Source organism: Dromaius novaehollandiae, chromosome 1 (genome assembly GCF_036370855.1).
Source record: "Dromaius novaehollandiae isolate bDroNov1 chromosome 1, bDroNov1.hap1, whole genome shotgun sequence".
NCBI lineage: Eukaryota > Metazoa > Chordata > Aves > Casuariiformes > Dromaiidae > Dromaius > Dromaius novaehollandiae.
The window spans coordinates 112,181,975-112,203,267 of NC_088098.1; the positions used below are offsets into that span (position 1 = coordinate 112,181,975).

Sequence of the window (21,293 nt, forward strand, 5' to 3'; positions counted from 1 at the left end):
TAAAGCAACAAAATTATAATAGGGACTATTGAAGGAAAATACCATGAAGGTAATAAATAACTCATCTAAAGAGCTTTTAAAAAAAGGAGAGAAAATGAAAGACTAATACATAGAAATAATGCAAATGGATTCAGATATGGACATCAAGGATCAAAACTGAGTGTCTTTATTAGTCCCTCACCAAAGAATCACCCTGAAAGGAGTTTTATTGTACAGAAGCATATTTTTATATTGCTATATATATATGTGTGTATCAGTCACAGGGGAAGGTTGATTGTCCTAATTCCTAACAATGAACAGAACCATTACTCTTGTTAGAGCTGTCCCATGAGGGAAAAAAAAGTGCTGAATAGGTGTTCTGATATCGCATAATTCTCCTTAAGACTCTTCCATAAATATTTCACTACTGGCGTTACAGACAGCCTGAGCTGAAAAGGGCAACTGCTCCCATCCCTTAATCATCTTTGTGGCCCTTCACTGGACTCACTCAAGCAGATCCACTTGTTTCATCTCTCGGTGAGCCTAGGACTAGATGCATCACTCCTGATGTGGTCTCACTATTGCTGAGAAGAGGTCAAGGATCACGTCCCTTCACCTGCTGGCAATGCTCTGCCTAATGCAACCCAAGATGCTGTTGGCCTTCTTTGCTGCAAGGGCACACTGCTACCACACGGGTAACTTGGGAGCCCAACACCAGGACCCCATGTCCTTCTCCGCAGAACTGCCCTCCACCTGGTCAGCCCACAGCTCGTACTGGTGCATGGGGTTATATCCACCTTCCCAGGTGCAGGACTCGGCATTTCCCTTTGCTGAATTTTATGACACTCCTGTTGGCCCGTCTCTCCAGCCTCTTGAGGTCCCTCTGAAAAGCAGCACTACAATCTTGTATATCAGCCACTCCTCCCAATGTTGTATCATCTGTGAACTTGCTGAGGGTGCACTCTGTCCCATTGTCCAGGTCATTAATGAAGATGTTAAACACTATTGGTTCCAGTATTGACCCCTAGGGGACACTGCTAGGGACTGACCTCCAGCTGCACTTTTGAAAGCAAGGATGCCCTTAGGAGGAAATTTCATCAGCATATAAATGGGAAACCATGAATGCCACTTAACACTCTCTATGGCTGTTACCTGTGGCAACACAGAAGTCAGAGGATAGCAGGAAAGGTCTTGAAGCAACCAGGATGCTAAAAGAAAGGAAAATACTACAAATTCTAAAGAATTTCTTCTCTTGTAGCTTGAGAGTCATATGATACAATTGTCTACTTTGCCTCTGCTATAATTTTCTAATTTCTTTCTTCTGCAACAGAAACCTTGATGAATACTTTGTGTAGGACCTTTTAGGAGCTTTTCTGCCACCATGGATATGTCCAAGTCAAAAGGCAATTTTTACTTCATTCAGTACCTGAGTCTAAAGGAGACAATTCAGTGGGGGTACAACTCTTCATTTCCGTACCACACCCTGGGTCTTTTTCCCTTTATTTCTGGGAGTAGAGGGGACAATCCAGTCCTAAAAACAGTCCTAAAACAGTTTCGAATACTTTTAATAGGTTTTGGCTGAGTTGCTAAACTTAACAAAACTAAACAAACAGCAGCAACAACAACAAAAAGGGAAAAATGACATTAAAATAATATTAAAATATTTTTATTAATGACATATATCATATTTCTCTCTAACTCTCCTTCTTCATCTGGCAAATATCGATCCTTCCCATCCCTCTCCCCTCACCCTTTCTTTTTCCTAGGAAGTACAAGTCAGCACAGCAATATATACAGTACACTGATTTCTCTTGCTTGTCAAAAACATAACTGATGATTTCATCAGCATTATTGGCACAGTTGTTGCAAAACAGGATTTCTTAGCTTGTTTTCCCTCTGACAATCTTTCTTCTTCTGCAGTAACATAAATATACTGCAGCATCATGCTTTATCAGTGGCTTTTTGAGATTTTACAATGTTCAAATGACAAAAAAGTGTATTTCTTTTTATTTTCAAAAGATGTATCTAGAACTCAGAGGCTTCTATCTTTGAAGCTGTAAAAGAGATTTCTTACTATTTGTAAAATATTGTTAAATTTTGGGTCTAAATTACTGGAGAAATTGCTGGAACGATGACAGAAGCTTAATTATGAGTACTGATCTCATTTACTGTGATTTCAGCTGCATTTGGGCATAAGCTATCACTGGTGAATAGTACAGGTTTAAAGAGCCTGAATATGTGCATAGGCTTCATGTGTACCTAAAAACAGAAATCAAAACATCAGGAAACTTCATCCTGTTTGAGGACTTCATTTTAAAAATAGTGCAGTACAAAGAGATCTTTGTGCTTGCACAGAGCCAGTTGAGGTCCAGAAAGGTTGAGATGTGCTAACAAAGAACAGCTGGGAAAATTTAGGCCTTTGTATATTTTAAAGCTTATTCCCTAGTCCAATTTTTCTCATGTTCTTGGCTTGCTATACATAGATCTAAGGAGTTTCCCTAGGTGATAAAATTCCCAAATGCAATCCCTCCCAAATTATAAACCTACACATTAACATAATTACTCATGTAATTTTAAAGTTACAATCAAATTTTGGCTTAGTTAAAGTGGAAAAAACCTCTTTCAAAACTTATTATTTTACTTTGTTATTTAATTATAACCTTACATCTACACCAAGGAAATAAATCATAAAAAAGTACAAGCAAACGCATTGTAAAACTAAATACATTATTATTTTAGGTACATTTAATTTTAGTGTGATTCTGACATATCTATATGCTATTCGTTGCTTGCATTCTTGTTTGAAATTAAATATTATCTTTCCAAGTGAGTTCTTGCTTGCCGAGAGAATTTTTTATTGTCCTAAAAGATGTAGTGTAGTTATTGTTCTTGATAGAATCTGACTGTTAATAAGGGAAAAGAAATTTCCTTAAAGGGCTGGAAAAAACTCTGTAAAATAATGCATCTCCAAAGGAAAAACCTATTTTATGTATCAAAGTACTTTGGATAATATAGATTTGCTCAATGATAGAAGATTTTTTCTCCCTTTTTAGGACAAAAGTCATAACACCTTGACATTTGCTAACTCAAGTGTTTTTTCATTATAAAGCTTTCATTATTTACATTGAAAATCTGAACAAGAAAGCAATAAAAAAGATTTGTCTGTTCTAGTTAAGGATCTTGGAACTGAATTTTAAATTTTTCCACAAGGAGAATTTTTTGGGGGTTAAATAGCATGATAGATTATGGAAGACATGTGTGGTCTTGTAACCTGACTGTGAAGTGAGCTGAAAGGTGATCAAAACAGTTGCAGTCAAAAACCAGCATCTTTGGGTATGAAATAATTTACTATAAATCTGGAGTTCATTCTCATCTTAGTATTGTGCTTAATTCCTTACCTCACTAAGAGCATACTCACTGAAGGACAATGACAAATACATTAGAAAGACAGGGAAAAAAAAGCAGGTAAGCTAATACATAAATTGGGACCACCCAATTTAGAAAAGAGACAGCAGCATGTTTATTCTTACAATACAGTGTCTAGAGAAACTAAACTGAGCACTCTTTATCTTTTGAAACTCATCTTATCAAATTTAAAACTAATGAAAGCAAATGTTACCAACACAGCTAAACTTTGAAACTGTTCACTATATCAAATGCTAGAAGGTGTCAAGAGTTCAGAATGTTTCAGCAAAGGAGCAGATGTTAACTTATGAATAAGAGCATCTAAAGCTGTTGGTCACAAATAAAATTAAAATATTAGTGTTGGTATAAACCATGTTTTAGAGAATTTATGGCTATCTGGACTTAAAATCCACATTGTTTTGTATTTTTCATCACTGCTTAATTGATAATCTCCGCCTGAATTTACAACTGAACTTTCTCACCATAATCCCTTCCTCCACCTTGACAACTGGAGTTACAGTCCCAGTTCTTTTATCACTTGGAGAAATCAATATACTTTAAATGACATATGTCCCTCCTTCCCAATCTTATTTATGTATTTTTAAGTCATCCATACAAGTTTCACTATTAGATCCCTCTCATCAGCTGTCATGCCTCCTTGCTTACTTGTATCAGATATAAATCAATAATTACCCAGTTCCAATGAAGACTGAGAGAAAGTGGGATTGATCAATGGCAATCAGATTACTCAGAATCCCACACACTCTACTTAATCTTGGTCTGTGCAGGACATTAAAAATCAGGATAAAGAAGTGTCATCCAAAGATGCTAATGAACTTTCTTGTTTTGTCTTTATCTCTTAATTTATGTTCTATTGATAGCTTTTCTTTCATCGGTCTGGGCTTTTATACGTTTTTAGTCTTTGCCATTAACAAAAGTATGGATGGCTAAATAAGTGTGATTTACATTTTGTTCTGAATGTCTCCAAAATTTATGATGATTGTAAGCACATCTGGGAACAAGTTTCACAGTCACAGAACAGCAGATGAGAAAGGTCTGCATCTTGCACACATAAAGTATAGGCACACACAATCATTTCAAGAACAACTAGAGTGGTTTAAATTCTTACTGTACAGCAACCATCCCTTGCTATTCCACATGCTGAGATAACTTCTCCCTGTCTTGTGGGTATCCATTCATCAGTGGTGCAGTGATGGAATACTGCTGAAGGTGCTTTCCATTAACTTAACTGATTTTGCACTAAGCCAGGTATCAGTACTTGCATGATCCAGTAATGCAGTTCACCTGTGTGACATGGAGGAATAACTTTTATCTAAGGGATGATAACAAATGGCTGGTGGGACTTAATTGACATAATCTACCAAAAGTAGGTGTTTAAGCCTGTCAGTCAAGAACTTGACAGTTCCAAAGAGCTAAGGAAATATAGTTATTTATGAAACATCATTTGCTAACATCCATAACATTCTCCAACATCGAAAGGGTAGTCTTTGCCCCCCAAATTGCACAAAATAAAGCACTGCTTCCTAATATGGAAGAAGGATGTTAACATGAAAATGGTTGGGTTTTGTCAACTCTCTCTATAGTATGCAGCCCATAAAAGAGGTAGGGGACACGACTGACCTGTTGCTGAATATACAGGCAGTTGCATTTGAGCCAGTGGGAGCACTACAACATTGGTAGTTGCATCCTCCGGTAAAATAACAAATATTGTGGACACACAATCCTGCCCAAATATCTGAAGCTGACAGTGACTGGATAGTAACTGTTGAGAGTTCAGTTATTTGAGTGACTGATCTGAGAAGAGGAATAGAGTCACATGTCTAGAAATGCAGTAACCTGGAAGATACGAAAATTCTTCTCTAGAATCAAGTTGCCTTGTCTCATCTCTCAAATGCTGCTTTTGCTGCACTAGACACAGAAGAGTACAAGTTTCTTCAGCTGTATAAATTCAGCTTTTTTTTTTTGTCAGCACAATGTTTTATATTGTAATCAAATTAGTACACTGTACTTCAAGCAACCTTGCTATTTTTAAAAGTTAAGCAGTCACATTTACCTGGACAAAATTATTTTATACATGCCCTTTTCATTCTTCAGTTGTAGGTGTGAGACAAGAAATTTTCCTCCCTATCCAAAATCCATGGGTCTCTTCCTAGTATCTGAAGAATTTCTAAATCATTTTAAGATTCCCTGACTGGAAGGAGAGTTCTTTATTTAAAGACACTTGAAATATAATGAAAACAATGGGGTTTTTTGGACTCTTGCTCATATAATTTTAATTCAAAATGATGGTAATTTTACATCTTCATGAAAATCTCTGTAAGATGTTAAGAACTTGAAACATAATAGTGGTGCAAACATTTATGAAACTGTCTTCTGTTTACTGTGCATAATTTCCTCACCACAATAATGCTGTTGTATAATTTATCTTAGTGCTGCTTTAATTGTGTTTGTGGTGTTCATAGGAAAGCATCCTATTTGGGATAATTACTCACTTTGGAGATGATCAGCAATTTGGTTCATGAGCACCTATGAAAATTACCCTAAATGTTTGCAGCAGGCATTTTCTTGCAAGTGCAAGATACTGAGTTTGCAAGAAAGGGCATTTTCTCTTTTCCTTTTCTCTTTCCTTTCTTGTCCTGAAAACATTTGACAGCTGCTCTAGAACATGCTGATTTCCTTACAACTATTCACCAGTTATTTCTAGATACATGGTCTTTCTGCTTTTTCTTTGTAATTCTGGCATTATCGTAAGTTCCCGCAAAATGCTTAATTTCCCCTAACGTTTCAGCTTCTGTAAGACAAGCAAGCAAATCCAGCTGGATCTTTTGGCAACTGGGATGTCCATGGGGAAGCATGTATTCCAGTATAAATATCCATTACAAAATCATTACCAAGATGCAAGTTTCTGTATTTAATTACATTTGCAAGGAATATACAATCATTAATAAATACAAAAAGAAAATAATCCTTTCTAATTCCTGTTTAGACTGCTAAAGCATCATGAAGATGACTCTTTATAAACAAGTTCTTTCACAGCAAGTTTACAAATCCTCAGCTAGTGTAAACTGATTTAAGAACAGTTATGATAGCTTAAAATGCTTCTGTTGCCAGAGCCTAATTCTGCCACTTTTATTCATACCAGCTGATAGCCTACTGTATAAACACCCCATTGAGCTAAGTGAAAACAACTAACATGGGAAAAAATGAATTCTTGATATCTCCCTGTCTTTTCACTAACTTCACAGTTAGTGAAACTTTTTAATAGAAAAACAGCACATGACAGCACAGCTGTGAAAGCTGGAGACTATTCTGTGTCATATAAAAGATATGAAACTTAAAGATACCACTAGAATTAAGAGTATGGTATCCAATAAGATCTAAGGTACTAATCAAACAATAATTACCCTAAATTATGTAATATTTTCCCTTCTTTTTCCCTAATACTTTCCCAACAAATCTTTCTGTTAACTGGAGGGATATTTTAATTGCTTCAGGAACCTATCAAAATCGATTTACCCACCTTTGAAATAACTACACTGTTACAATCTACACATAGATTGATTATGATACTTTTTCATGTTGGACTTCTCAGCAATTGATATGGGATATTGCTCACTGTATTTAAGTTCTGGTCTTAGTTTTAAAACTTATGTAGCATGACAAATGCATTTCTTTTCTGCCAACATGTCTGTTATACAGGTGATATTATTCAGAATTATGCCAGGTTCTCTTTAAGCAAAAATATCGATAGCCAAAGAATGGCAAATTTTACAGGTGCATTGTCATTGATGTGGATTAGTGTTTTACAGCTCTCTGAAATGCTCATTTTTTGGTTCATTTAATATATGGTCACAAACACCAAGAGTCACACAGATACAGGTGGTAGAAAAGATGAGTGCTTTTTATGCATCTTTCTAATCTCTGTATGACTTCAGTGTGATATCCTTTTGTGATTCAGTATGATACACTTTCTTGTAGATCTTTTTTCTGTAACAAATCAGTTGTTCCATAAGCAGCAGAAACAATGAAACCCTGCACATCCTTGTACTTCGTCCAGTTATCTCCTATCCATCCCTCTACCGCATAGTCTCATGATCCCTACAACACATCTATTGGGTAAAAAGTGGTATATGTTACAGAATACCTGGAGCCGATTGGCCAACCTGCTGTAGCAAATGCAACGCATGAGGTCTTCCTACACTTCCTTCAGTGAGGTCTCTCCCTTTTACATTTGTACTACAGGAATGTGATTATCTTTGAAATTTATACCTTTCCTTCCCATTTTGTTGCGGTTGCCCCATTGCTTGAGAGAGGCAGAGAGTGTGTTCCCCATTTCTTCAGGAAGCTGTGCTAAAACCAGATTTCTCCAAATCCTATAGCAATATTGCTTGGCCAGGGCTTTGTTCACTGGTTCAGACAAGTATTTTTATTTACCTTCCTCTAAGAACAAGGCATCCTACTTATTTCTAAGTATCCAAATCAGAGGGGCACGAATTGGTCACTCAAAGAATTTCAAAGGAACAAGAATTAGACATTAAAGATATGACATTAGTGACATTCTCATGAGATTTATAATTAAAAATAAGCAAACTTGGGATAATAGAATTCTGTCTATGATGTTTGGTGCTTAAGTGACAATAGACTTCCTACTTCCTCTTGTACTGTGGCATCTTTGGGGGTGTCTACCCTATGTTGACTTGAATCCTCGTATCTATGCAATGTGTGAAGATGAGAGACTGCTTGCACGTGCTTCTTTACTACTTCTAGCCTTTAACTAAAGCAAACTGTAACAAATGTTAAGATATGCATACAATTTATTTGGTTTTATTTTCATTATTTATTGGACTTTTTCTGGTAATGTTCTAAACTAACACTAAAACTAAAGATAAATCTAATTTGACAATGGCATCTTGTCCACTTCACAGTAAAGGTTTCTTGCTTGCCCAGTAAGATTTATATTTCTTTTTTTTTTTCCCCCTCTCTCAACAGTTTTATCCAGTCATTTCCCCACACACACACCATTACTTTTCTGTATTACTTTATTAACAAAGTCTATTTCTGTAGTTGGGTACTAAGACTGCGACTCACAGAACCTTCTTACTTGGGAAAGCTCTCACACCAAAATGCTTCCTTTTGTTGTGCTTTCCTGAATGAGGACTAAAGGCCTTAGCCAAGAGTGTCCGCTACTAGCAGTCTTCCCTGACACTTCAACAGAATAGCTCCTACGCATCGATCCAGTTCTCATCTAAAAGGCTTTGCTGAAGCTGTCAGATTTTGATTTTCCAAAACTATACGAAGAATATAAATACAAATGAAAATGAATCTGTCCATTTTACAGTAAGTAAGGATTTTCAGTAACTCCTAATTGAATAAGCCTCTGATTTACATAGTATAAATTAACCAATGGCACAAACATCTCCCTCCCCTCTACTTGTATTTTCTGTATGTGTTCTTAAGTATGCTAAAATGTCATCTTCTGAGGAAAGATTCACAGCTCTATTATGTATCTTGTTGATCCCAACAAGATCTGCTGACTATATAATTTCTTCCTCCCATATTTCATAACTTTGGATGACTATTTTGCAGCAAGTGTCAAGCTGAAGATACTGATCATACTATTTCATACTAGTTTTCTGCAGACTCATTCCCATATTCTTCCCTCCTCCCCCTTCCAAAACCATTGAAAAAGATGAAAGAAGGGTTTGAAAAATTATTAGGGATGCGTTAATAAGTTGGATTAATTACTATCACTGCTCCATGCTAATATAAATCCACTTCTGTCTCCTTGCATGTATCATACAGGTGGTAAGGTGACAAGTTTATAAAAGCAGTTTCAGAGATCACAGCTTAATTAAAACAACAAAAAGAATTACCTCTTCAAAGTCAAGCTGGATAAAAATCCACCTCTTCTCTCTACTTTAGGGCAGCTTTCTATCAAGCAAGGTCCTCAGTGAGATAGCATTGATTGAAGCATCGAAAAGGTAGGCAATTCATTTTTAATGGTTTTATTTTATACACTCTCGTAAACGGTGAAGGTATTTCTCCCCCTCTGTACTAATAACAAAAGTCAAAACAAGTAAATTCCTTGACAGCTAAATGAATAGGTGTATTAAAAAGAAAAAAAAAACTTGCGACGTTAAAAAAGCGCCCGCAGACGAGGCTCCCAGCTGTGCCACCTCCCCTCCGCTGCTGCAGTACTTCAGCACACGCGGAAGGACGAGGAGCAGCAGCACCACCGCGCGCAGCGCACCGCAGCGCAGCGCGGAGCCACCCCCGCCCCGCCCGCCCCCTAACGGCAGGCCGCGAGCCAACCGCCCCCGCGCGCCACGCGCCCGCCGCCCCCTAACGGAAGCTCCGCGGGAGCCGTTGGAGGCGCACAAGCCCCCTCGGCGCCCGGTCCCCCAAGCCGCACAAACCCGCAGCACCGCTCCAGCCCGGGCCAGCCCTCGGCTCTCCCTTCCCAGGAGACGGGGGCTTCGCGGCAGGCTTCTCAGTACAGCCACCGCGTCCTCCTCCTCCTCTCCCTTCAGGTTGCCCCTCTTCAGGCGGCAGCAGTGGGGCAGCAGGGGCGGGCTGCTAGGGTCGGCGGTGGCAAGGCGGCAGCTGGCCGGCCCCGCAGCAGCCCCCGGCGGCCGCGGACGAAGCCTCCAAGCCGGCGCCCGACGCGGCGGAAGAATCACGCCGCCGCCGCTACTGGCAGGTGATGCGGCCGCGCGTGTGCCGCGGAGGGATCCGCGCGGCGGGCGCCGTGTGTCCGCCCCTCCGCCGCTGCCGCTACCTCACTGATATAGTGCGGCACGGAGAGGCGCTGGCAGCCACTTGCCGAGCGGCGCTCCGAGGGTGTGGGGCTGGGCGGGTGGCGGTGGGGTCTGCCTGGGCTGAGCACCTCTAACTTGGGAACTGTCCACCAGCGTGAGCTCCTGAACATGAGCCTCTTCCCTCTCTACCTGCTCGGATTGCTCCTCAGTAGCGGGCAAGGTAGGAGCGGGGCTGCTGCTGCTTCTTCTTCCTCTTTTTTTTTTCTTTTAATTGTTATTATTATTTTTACCTCTTCTGTCTGCTCACTCAGCTTAACACGTAACTAGAAAAGAAACGGGGAAAAAATTATTACAAGAATGTATTTCCCTGGAACCCAATTAAAAAGGACCTAAAACTTGTTTTATTCCCCCTCCCTTTTTAACAGTCTCCAAAGGGGGGGGGGAATCATTTCTAAGGAAAAGAAGAAACCTGGAAGGTGCTAAGCGCACTTAGCCGCTTTGCATGGGATTTCGCCTCTTTTTTTGCTGATAATGTGGGAAGGATTTCAAGAGATTTTTAAAAAAATCACTGTCAGGGATCGTGCTTCAAAATGCGCGTCTGCTTGAGGTGAAGGCAACGTGGGCTTTATTTTTAGGACCAAAAAGAAGTGTTCTTTCTAGTGTCAGTGCGAAATCCGACCTGAAGTCTCTCTGTCAAGATTCCCTGTCTTCCTAATAAGAAGTGGGTGAAGATCATTTCTTTCGGTCTGTTGGGACTTGGGAGCGGATCGCCTCGTAAGCGGTGGAGCAGGGCGCGTAGCGGTGAGGAGTGACCGTGTGCGGCCGCGGCTGCATACGTGTGCGTGCATGCAGGGACTTTCCGAAATGAAATAATCCCGATGAGGCAGGTGCGCGAAGGGATGGAGCACACCGCGGCTACACCTCTCCGCACCGTTTGCTTCCCTGTGTTTTGCATATGTATGTGCTCGCTACGGCAGCACTCCGTAAAATACGGGCTTGTTTTCTTTCGTGGATGTCACCTATGTGATTACTTGAGGATTGATGCCACTTTAGGCGACAGGGGAGACGGGGAGGGCTGCGGGCTCCGTGTTTGTGTGTGATGTGGCACGCTCAGAGTGGCCCTTCGCGTAAATTAATCGCGGTGTTTCAAGCTGTTCAGGCAAGTTTGGGGCGTTCATTTAGCGCTAGGCTGCCAAGCCGCGCTGTGCTTTACCGCCTGTGGAGTGACCTCTGCGCGGCGCCTGAAATAGCTGCGCTGCCGGCACCTGGGGGGAGAGGTGGGTGCGGGCGTGTGAGGGGAGAGGGCTGCCGCTCAGGGCCTGTTAAAGGAGTTTAAAAAAAAAAAAAAAAATCGGAGTAAGCGAAGGCGTCGGAGCTGCGGGGTCAGTGCTCGCCGCATGCTGCCGCCGTCTTGCAGCAGGGGGCGGCAGAGCTCCACGGCGGCGCGGCGCGGGCAGCAGCAGGGCCGGGCGCCGCTTCGGCTCCGGCCGCTCCTGGGGCGCAGCCCCGCGGCGGAGGGGGCAGCCGGCCCCTCTCGGCCGGCGGCAGGGGCTGGAGCGGCCCCCTCAGGTGCGGGTTAACCGCGCACACACACACACAGACACTCCCCTTGTAACATTAGGGCTGAACACCTGAGCCAGATACTGCGCGGTGGCTGTGGGATCTGTTGCTCTTAAAAAGGGGGGGGGGGGGAATAGGTATTAAGGCTGCGGCTTTGTAGATCTCCTTTTTCCTTGCAAGCATTTCTAAACCTCCTGCCACACAGACATTTTGTTTCCGTGATAAGTAGCAAAGAGCCAACAGATGCTTTCAATTTATGCAGAAATGCCTCTGTGCCTCTTGCCACCTCTGAATGAGCTCTGGAGGTCTCACGATTAGTAATTCAAGATGAGTCCGGAGGATTTTCAGCATAACTAGCGCTGGGATGGCAAAGGAGGAAGGGAACAGAAAAGCGCCCTTCAGTCTCTCCATTGAACTACCTAGGCGTAATGTGTTTAGAGATGGGATCTGCGGTTCCTCTAAATGAGGAAAGGTAGAAAGCTAGTTTGTGAAGTGTGATTACTGCAGAGCAGAAGGATTACATAGCTTTGGTATCCCAGTATCACAGATATCAGGAGATAAATAGTGGAGTGAAATTCTAGGTGTCATTAAGCTGACTGAGGTTTTTAACATGACAAGGAGTTAGATAGGGAGATAGGAGGTAGGGGAGGAAAGCTTCATAAATCTAATATTAATAGTAAGTTGTTAGTAGGGTCAACTCAATAAAAACCAGAATTTTGTTTTATAAAGGGAGTGAATTGTAATAGAAAGAAGAGTAAGGTTTTAGACTGGTCACAGAAGTAGCAGGAGCATGCAGCCTTTATCCACAGCAGGGAATAGTAAGTGGGAGTGGGAGAAACATCTGCATATGGGAAATATTTCCATTTAGGTTGCTAAGGGCAAGGAAAACTTTACAGCAATTTTGGAAAATAAACATTGTCTTGGCAAGGGATTGATGGTGTAATTTTTATTTTTTAACACTTCGTTCAAGTAATCTTGAGAATTTCTTGAAGTAGCTCAGATAATCCAAGAGTCTATTCCAGAAACTCCTGGGATTTATCCAATTTGGGAATGCAGTAACAGGGAACACTTACATCATCAACTGAAGGTTGTGTGTGTGGGGGGGGGTTTTGGTTTTTTTTGGTTTTTTTTTTTTGTTTTTTGGAAAACCAACATTATCTGAATATTAAATGATGATTATGATGTTGTTTGAATGTAGAAGTAGAGATAGAGAAGGATGTGGATGGTTAAGAAAAACCCAGTGAGAGGATATTGATCACTTGCTTTGGAAATACTGAAGGCCTTAGGTTGAGGATTTAAATTCTAAAATATAGTTGCAATAGATTTTCCAAACTACAACTGAAGCTTTTTCTTTGAGAAGTGCTGTTGCCCAAGACTGGGGAAAGGAAACAGTGGTGTGTTCCCTTTCAGACAATGTCATGATTTGAAAACAAGCACCTGACAGTGACCCCTTCTCCCAGCCCCCTGAAGTTAAGAGCTTGTGAATGTCATAATTCCCTAACAGGGCCAAATTTTCCCTCCCCTTTCATCACAAGGGATGTGTTCCTTTTAAATGGCAATGTTATTAAGCTAAAACAAAAAGATTTTTTTTCTTAACCTTTCAAAGATGTCTAGACAATTCAGCCAGCGTGAATGGCCCAAATTTAATTAGCTTTGCTTTTTTTAAAAAACCCATCTCTCTCTGTAAATCTGCTTTTTACCATGTGCTGTGATACAACAACATTCAAGAGGAGTAGATGTCTTTGGTTTTTACCAGTGTCTGGGGGCACTGACTCAGTGAATGAAACGGACATATTCCCGGATTGTGGTCTCCCAATTTTTTAGACCACTGTGTATAATACCTACTTATTTAGGTTACCAATTTTTTATTAAGCTGTAATAGAAAGTGTTTTTCTTGTAGAGTTTAATCTATTCTGGGCATATCAAGAAGTAGAGGGTTCACTGGAGTGAGTACTTGTTCTGTAATTGTGCTTGAAGCTTCCTCTCTTAACTGCTTTGATAGTGAGTTTGGTGTGTGGGGGGGTGTTTTTGTTTTCCTCTCCTGAAGAGTTTCTCTTTGCAAGGGCTCAAGGAGGACTTTTCATTAATAAGGAACATTCCCCAAAAGAGTTGCCAACGTGTGGATCTTGTTCATCACAGTGCAGTCACTTCCTGGAATCTTGCTTCTTGCTGCTTTTCAAGTAGGGAATATGCGACAATTTGAATTTTTGAAGTCAATGGGAGTTTGTCCACAGAATTAAGTGGAACTAACATTTTGCTCAACTAAATTAAGTGGAACTAGTATTTTACTCCAATTACACACTAATATCCCAGACATATCATGAAACTTCCAGTAATCATCATTCTCTGTTACCAATTGATTTATAGAACTGCAATAAAATTAAAATAAGTATCAGCCTATTACCTTCTCCTATCCCCCCCCCCCAAAAAAAAAAAAAAAAAAGGCAGCCAAAAAGAAAATGTTTCAGAGTTGCTGTTTTGGCCTGTACAATTCCTCCTCAAGTGGAGACAAGAATCTGCCAGAATGTAAACCTTCATCAGTGAGATATTTGCAGATTATCTTGAGAATGGATGGTCAAGAAATATAAAGAGGGTTTTGTTTCATGTGCTTCTACACAAAAGGCTTTCATTTAGAGATGTTTTATTTTTTTCAGTGGCTTTAAACCATGAAGCATGAAAGAAAGTAGTAGAGATAAAGCTTAAATCCTTTTATAAGAGTTTGAGTAGTGTCATTCTGACTGTACGTTTTTCTCTTACATTATAGTTCATTTTGTTTAAGTAATTGTTTTTATCTATGGGAATGTTACTATAACCTGATGACTAAATTGTATGTGATTTGCTCTTCATGGCCTTTTCTTTTTTTTAACAAACATCTAGAGAATAAACATTTATTTGGCCTTTCATTGACCTTTCCCTTGAGGCACCTTTCCCAGGTGATTCATGTTTACTTACTGATTTTCTTCCCATTTACTCCAGTAGTCCTCCAGTTACATTCATCTCATGTCACCTGATTCCAGAATAATCAAGTCAAGTTAATATGACATTCTAGGAACCATGTGTTTTAAGTGCAGTGTGATTTGAGGTTGTCAGTTGAAAATCTGTTACAGAGTACAGTTTGAAAGCATAAGAAATATCCTTCATGATTAGCTTCATCAACTATACTACATTAATATTTTATAATGAGTATGTGTTCTAAAATCAACTACAATTTCTGGCATAAATTAGCTGGTATATACTATTTAAAATATAGATAGGAATTATTATCCACATTCTGTGTTTGGAGAAGTATATCATGAGCATACTGTGTTTGTGTCATAGGTAATTTTGAATTTTATTTTTGATGGCTCTTAAAATTCAAAAACTTGAAGAGACTTGATGAGAAAAGTTGAGGATATCCTGATGCATTCGAATTTGAAGACCCATTTAAATCTCATACACTAAATCTCAGCTTAGCAGTCACAGAAGTGTCATATTATCATTCTTATTTTGGCCTAAACAGTTAATTCTGAGCTAATTTTGACCTAATCAATTAATTATATTTCTCTTTTTTCTTGTATGTTTAACTGCTTTCTAGTTTAGGTAGTTGACAAAAATCATTCCGTTTTTAGTAACTAGTTTAAAATTGAGAATAATTTTGAATGATAAATAGAGAATTCTAATAGCTGCTTGCTCTTGCTTTAAGAATCTGAAGATGCCCAGCTTCAGTAGCATAACTCTTCATTCTCCCACAAAATCTTTTCATTGCGTTTGCAGCTCAGTTGCACATAATATTGTGGTTGTATGGATGTGGATGTTCTTAAAGGATGTCAGGAAAACAAAAAGAGATGATTTAAAATAGCAAGATACTCTTCAGACTTCTTATATTATGCTGTAACATCTTGAATGAGGTATCTTCAAAAATAAAAATAAGAAGCTTGGTATCTTTTTTTAGGGCTTAATTTTTATATTAGTTGTTATCAACCAAAGTAGCTTATTTGACTCATGAGTCTATTAATTGAGGAAGACTTTTTTTTTGATTTACACCACAGTAGATGAGATCAGAATCTAGCTCTTAAGTTATTGAATGAAAAGAATGAATGAGTTAGAGGAACAAAGAACATCATAAACGGGGAAGGTCACTTATCTGACTACAGCTGTTTGTGATTACGTTAAAATCCTTCTATGCTGGAAGAGAAATGTATTTAAAATCTGTTTAAAGATGATATGGAAAGGCGGGGGGAAGTGCATATATGCATACAGAAGTCTAACTTTTTTTTTTTTTAGAAAACCTTGTTTAATAAGACCCTTAAGCTATCGAATACCTGTACTTAAGTAGCTCCACGGAAGCATTCCTGGCTGGGCTATTCCAGAGGCTGCTATGCTAAGCAGGAGTCAGTTGACTTCAGTGCATTTTGAGTCAGACCCTGGAGCATGTGGAAAGTACCTTTCGATATGGCAGGAGATGAGTAGCTTTGATTTTGAAGTACCTTGGGACTGGAGGATCCTGTTTGTTTATGGTGCTGTTGTGATTTAGGAAAATCCCACTTTAAGGGTCTGCTAACAGGAAATGCCGCTCTATACATCAAAATTTACATCGTTAATGACATAACACAGAAATAGCGGCTTGAACTGCAAATGCAAAATAAGAATATATATACTGCTGAATGAGTTATTTACAAGGTAGTTATTAAATATGAAAATGAGTATGGGCTGTGTGGGCAAGCTCCACTGATCCTAGTTAGAGGAGCATTTCCACTGATTTCAATAGGTCTGTAGTTGTTGGAGAAACAAACAGGACTTGTTCTTTAACCGCAATTTACCGTGGATTAATTTGGGAAGGAGGTAGGCAGTCAAGCGTATTAACTAAAAATTGGTTACATAGTTTCTACCTATTAAAACCCACTACTTCTATGGTAAGAAAAACCTCCTGAAATGTTTTATCTGTTTTCTGCATGTTTTAAAAAACAAATAAGCAGTTGTTCGATTTCATCTGTTCTTTAGTGCAACACACAAGCAGTATTGCAGATAGGATGAAGAGATCAAGCCTTTTAAAAACATGTTTGAACAAATCATTTCAGTAAGCTTGGAGCTCTGTTATCCAAGGCTGTGATCTCTCACCAGTTTCCATGGTGTAAGTAGGATCAGTTTTGAAATGGCCAATTCCTGGATGGAAAACATCCAGAGAAACTTGGGAAGCTACAGTAAATACTTCGGGGGTTTTGTCAGCTTCTTCGTTGTTCCTACCTTATCATTATTGGAATAATTTCCTCTTATCCAAGGGCTACATATGTTCCTTCAAGAACTGTCTTTCCATTAATAAACATAAAAATGTGGACATGTTCATTTATATTCATTTAAGATGCAGTGGCAGCTTTTCCAGAAGCAGTGTGGGGGGAAGAAGTGGCTCTCTTCCTTGCTGTTGAGTTATTTCTCTTCTTACCTGAATTTTTATTGTAATTTTAGCTGGGCACCCTGTTTTTCATTTGTTGTTCTAATTACCTGAATAGTATTGCTAAACAGCTGATGAAGATTGAATAAATAACTTCACAACTTGGCAAAAATTGAAGTAATGCATGATATACCTGTAGTATATCAATAACATACCAGGCACAAATGAAAACTCCCTTTTCAAAATTTCTATTAGCTAATTTTAAACTGAATATTTACATTGTACTTACAGCTTAAGTAACAATAACAATTGTTTGATTGGCTATAAGCTGACATTCATACATGGAATTCATGTATGAAATTCACACATACAGATGCCATCCTCATCACTTTACCCATGTAGTGCCATTTGGAATATACTTTGAATCTAGTTTAAGAATAAAATTGCTGCCATCAATCTTCTTGCTACTAAAACATATTGCACCATATTCAGTCAAGCTGCAACCAATTACAAATGCATTAACTTCATATACCATGGCACCACAGCTCAATTTGGCTTGTTTTGTTAAGAGCTTTGTGAAGTCAGTTTGAAGTCAAGTCTGCACTTAAAATAGTAGATCCAAAGTATTTGAAGAGAGAGAAACATAAAGCAGTGTGTGGAGATCGTTGTAGCATGTGTCCCATGCAGACATAAACAGATACGGAGAGGTATTTCTGTTTCTTATTATGAATACAGTTTTCTGTGCTGATCATATAAAATGAATCTTCTATTTTATTATAACAGGAAAGATATAATCAGAATTGCAATAATATTATGTCAGCATTATATTAACTAGTCAAAGCAAAATAAAGACTCAAGGATTTGGGAGGCAAGGGGGAGGAAAGAAAAATGTGTTAAAGTTTTGAATTCCAGTTAACAGGAATAACATGGTATTATTTTTAAAGTTATTGAACAAGCCATTTGCATAAACCAAGATGTGCTTACTGGGTCAGAACAAAGATCAGTGTAGTCCAGTGATCCAGAGTTTATGATCAAACAGAGACAAATGACAATGCATGAGGAAACATGTCAAGAGCAGAACAAGTACTCCGTGATTCTTCCGTCAGGGTACCCTACACCTTTCAGTGGTCTGTTAGTTAGGGATTTCCTGCACAAGAGATGACGTCTCTGTGATCTTGCTTAATACTCTTGACGGATGTCTTGAATGAATTTCTTTGGTCTTAAACCCGCTTGTATTTTGATCTACTTAGTGCTCTGTGTTAATGACTTAAGCAGCAGGAAAATGTAGAAAACAGCCTGATAAATTAAGGTTTTGCCCCTACTTGTTGTGTAAGGGGGTAGTTAGTTATTCATTACTCATCTCTTCAATTCCTTTCTTAATTTCATGTACCGCTGAAAAGCTGCCCTTTATGTAATGTTCGTGGACTGCATGTAATGTTCATGGACTTTTCAGAACTATAACTGCATTTTCTGTTTTGTTCAATGTTTCTTTTGTAATTTTTAGTATTTCTTCTTCCTGGCCTTTTGGTAATGGTTATCTTATTATTTAGTAATTGATAAAGTAAAGTACTTGAATTTTAAGCTGATCTGTGTCAGGCTAATTGTAAACAGCCTCCTGGTTCATAAGTGTCTTTTTAGCACTAATCAGTGTTGCAAGTTCTGCCTTTCAAGGCAGAACTAAGTGTTTGAGTAGTTACCCTACTAAAATGAAGGCTGGGAGGTATTTGATTACTGTGACCGCTAAGACCCCAGGGGTGAACACAGGGAGAGTGTAGAGATACTTGAGAGAAAAGAAAGCACTGGTATGCGAATAAATGGGTATAAACTGGTTACAAATAACTTCAGGACAAAAATTAAATTTCTAATCACAAAAGCAGTGATTCTGGAGCATTCTAAGAATGAGAAGCAAGAAACAGTTATTTTTAAGATGGATCTTTATTAATTTATGGAAGGATTACATTTAATTTTCTGGGTCCCCAGAATGTCCCAGGAGATCCGTTTAAATCATATGTTTCTGTGATATTCTTCATGTAAAGGTTCTCAAGATATGGGGGAAGAATAATTTTCAAATTGCTGAATGGTACTTTCTGGAAAATGTAATTATTGCAGTGTTTCTTATCCATCAATAAGTGCTATATTATTTCTGAATTGCTAGGTTTTTTCTCTGATAGACACTGCAGATTCTGCTGGCATCACTAGATGTTGCAAAACATAAATATGTGGGATCTGTTATTGTTATATCTAGGAAAACTTCAAAAATTAAGATGCTTGGCTTTCAAAAATCCTTTTTGCCATTTTTTTGAATGTTTCAGTATTCCTCCTCACTTGCTTACATCTCTTTGAAAATGGAAGAAATTCCTTCTTAGAATATGCAGCATTAAATAATTGATTTGCATATGAAACAATAGTGGAGAATTACAAAGATAAGATCACATGACATTGAAACAGTCAGTGTTTTTTGCTAATCACCTCAGTGATTTTTGTATCAGATACTAATGTTTCACAATAAAAGATTTTTTTTTTCTGTTGGAGGGTTTTTTTTTTCTTCATTCTAATTTTGTAAACCTAATCTGGGATCTGAAATTCAAGATGAATTATGCCCAGCTGGGCATTGCGATCAGTAATAACTTTGTGAATTTTATGAGTAAAGCAGTAGTAATTCATGTGTTATTATGATTTGTGTTTGCAGAATGGTACGCAGGGTTTAGATATCTGAAAGATCAAATGCTGGTATTCTTCCAGTGAAGACTATCTGTACTGTGCGTGCTATATTTATCTCTAGCCTGTCTAAGTTATTTTCAAAAAACTGTTTTGTGAAATGAGTTCTGCTGATGGAATTCTGCAAACCCTGCAGTTGTGGGACTCCCCCTGAAGTCAATGGGAGACTTGTGTGCCAAGAGTACTCCTTTGGGGTTGCAAGCTGATTGCAGCTTTCAGGGCCTGATTGAAGCTTTTAAGAGTTGCATAACTCCTATGAGAGTATGTGGGAATTCTGATTTAGCGAAGGACAGAAAATTAAGCTCTAACTGTATGTATATCTAACTAGCGGGCATGTTTATATGGTATAGTGCTGAAAAGTGTAGCACTAATACCAATACGAGAGAATTAAGGACAAAAGTGATGTTCTGATATGCCAGGTTCTATTCAAGATAGTACGTGAAACAAAAAGGGTTTGTTTCTCTGTGTCTTTAATAATAAAACCAAAGAGATATTGTAAGCTACTGAGTGCTTTTTTTTCTGTCTGGGAATATACTATAACATTGAGCTTCCTGCAATTAATCATTAAGTCTACCTAGGTTGTGTCTGCCCAGGTCATGGGGGAGTTAACCTTTCAGTAAAAAAGAAAACCGTTCAGTTTTGTTCATGTTTTTGAGTGTTTTGTTTTACTTGTTTTGGTCTGTGGCATTGTGACACCAGTCAAAATTGTTCCAAAGATGTTCAGTATTCAGATCATGTCTGTAGACCTGTAAGCATTTTGTCTGAATGATCAGATGTTAAATGGATTTGTGCCAGTTTATGGCAGTTCTAGACATTGCATTTAACAGCTTTTAGCATTTAGTTTAAAGGATCCTCCCCAGCTCCTTTGCGTTACTTTTCTGTGGATATTTTTGGATTACACAGCCTGTGTATGTACAGAATTTACATTGCTGGGTTTGAGGAATCTCTCACAGGTGATGTTTTTATATGCAGATCTCCTAAATTCATTGGGGACTTAAACTGATTTTACTGTTCCTTAGAAAGGAAATTACAGGTGTTTGTTTAACATCATGGTAGCAGTAAGTTTCAGTTCTGAGTGCATGATACTGTTGAGAGAATGTTAAATTACTATTTGCTTGCATACTGATATTTGTAAAATATTTTTTGTTGTTATATTCACTTTTTCTGTATCACTTTCAAACATTAATATATGGCAAAAGACTCTGCCCTATGTATTAAGACCTGAGGAATCACTTGTTTCATTCTGTGAAGCCCTCTAGGTGCCAAAGTGTGATAGCATATTTAATTTATTTATTTTTGAACAGTTTACCTGCTATATATAAAAGCGGATCTGGTTGGGGAAACTATTGTTTCCTGTAAAATATTGATGAAAAGAAATACAAAATATGCTATTCTTAGGAAAGCATACTTTTAGCTATTCAGGATCTCATAAAAAAATAAATAAAACCAATAAATACTCCCTTTTCAACAGAAAAGCCCTTTTG

At 38.6% G+C, this 21,293-nt stretch overlaps 1 protein-coding gene and 1 long non-coding RNA gene across 3 annotated transcripts in view; one reads left to right on the plus strand and one right to left on the minus strand.

Annotated features, from left to right (window-relative positions):
- Nucleotides 1-1,679: 1,679 nt before the first annotated feature.
- Nucleotides 1,680-10,098, minus strand: LOC112988449 (uncharacterized). Its single transcript, XR_003260539.2, has 3 exons — nucleotides 9,822-10,098; nucleotides 9,279-9,459; nucleotides 1,680-4,689 (listed from the first exon to the last, which is right to left on the minus strand). It is a non-coding gene; the product is annotated as an uncharacterized LOC112988449 (long non-coding RNA).
- A 163-nt stretch (nucleotides 10,099-10,261) lies between these two features.
- Nucleotides 10,262-21,293, plus strand: part of NCAM2 (neural cell adhesion molecule 2) — a 321,358-nt gene continuing 310,326 nt past the window's right edge. For both annotated transcript variants that reach the window (XM_026108971.2, XM_026108972.2), the window contains exon 1: nucleotides 10,262-10,383. In XM_026108971.2, the coding sequence (XP_025964756.1) occupies nucleotides 10,332-10,383 (52 nt within the window). In that variant the 5' untranslated portion in view covers nucleotides 10,262-10,331. The remainder of the gene's footprint in view (nucleotides 10,384-21,293) is intronic.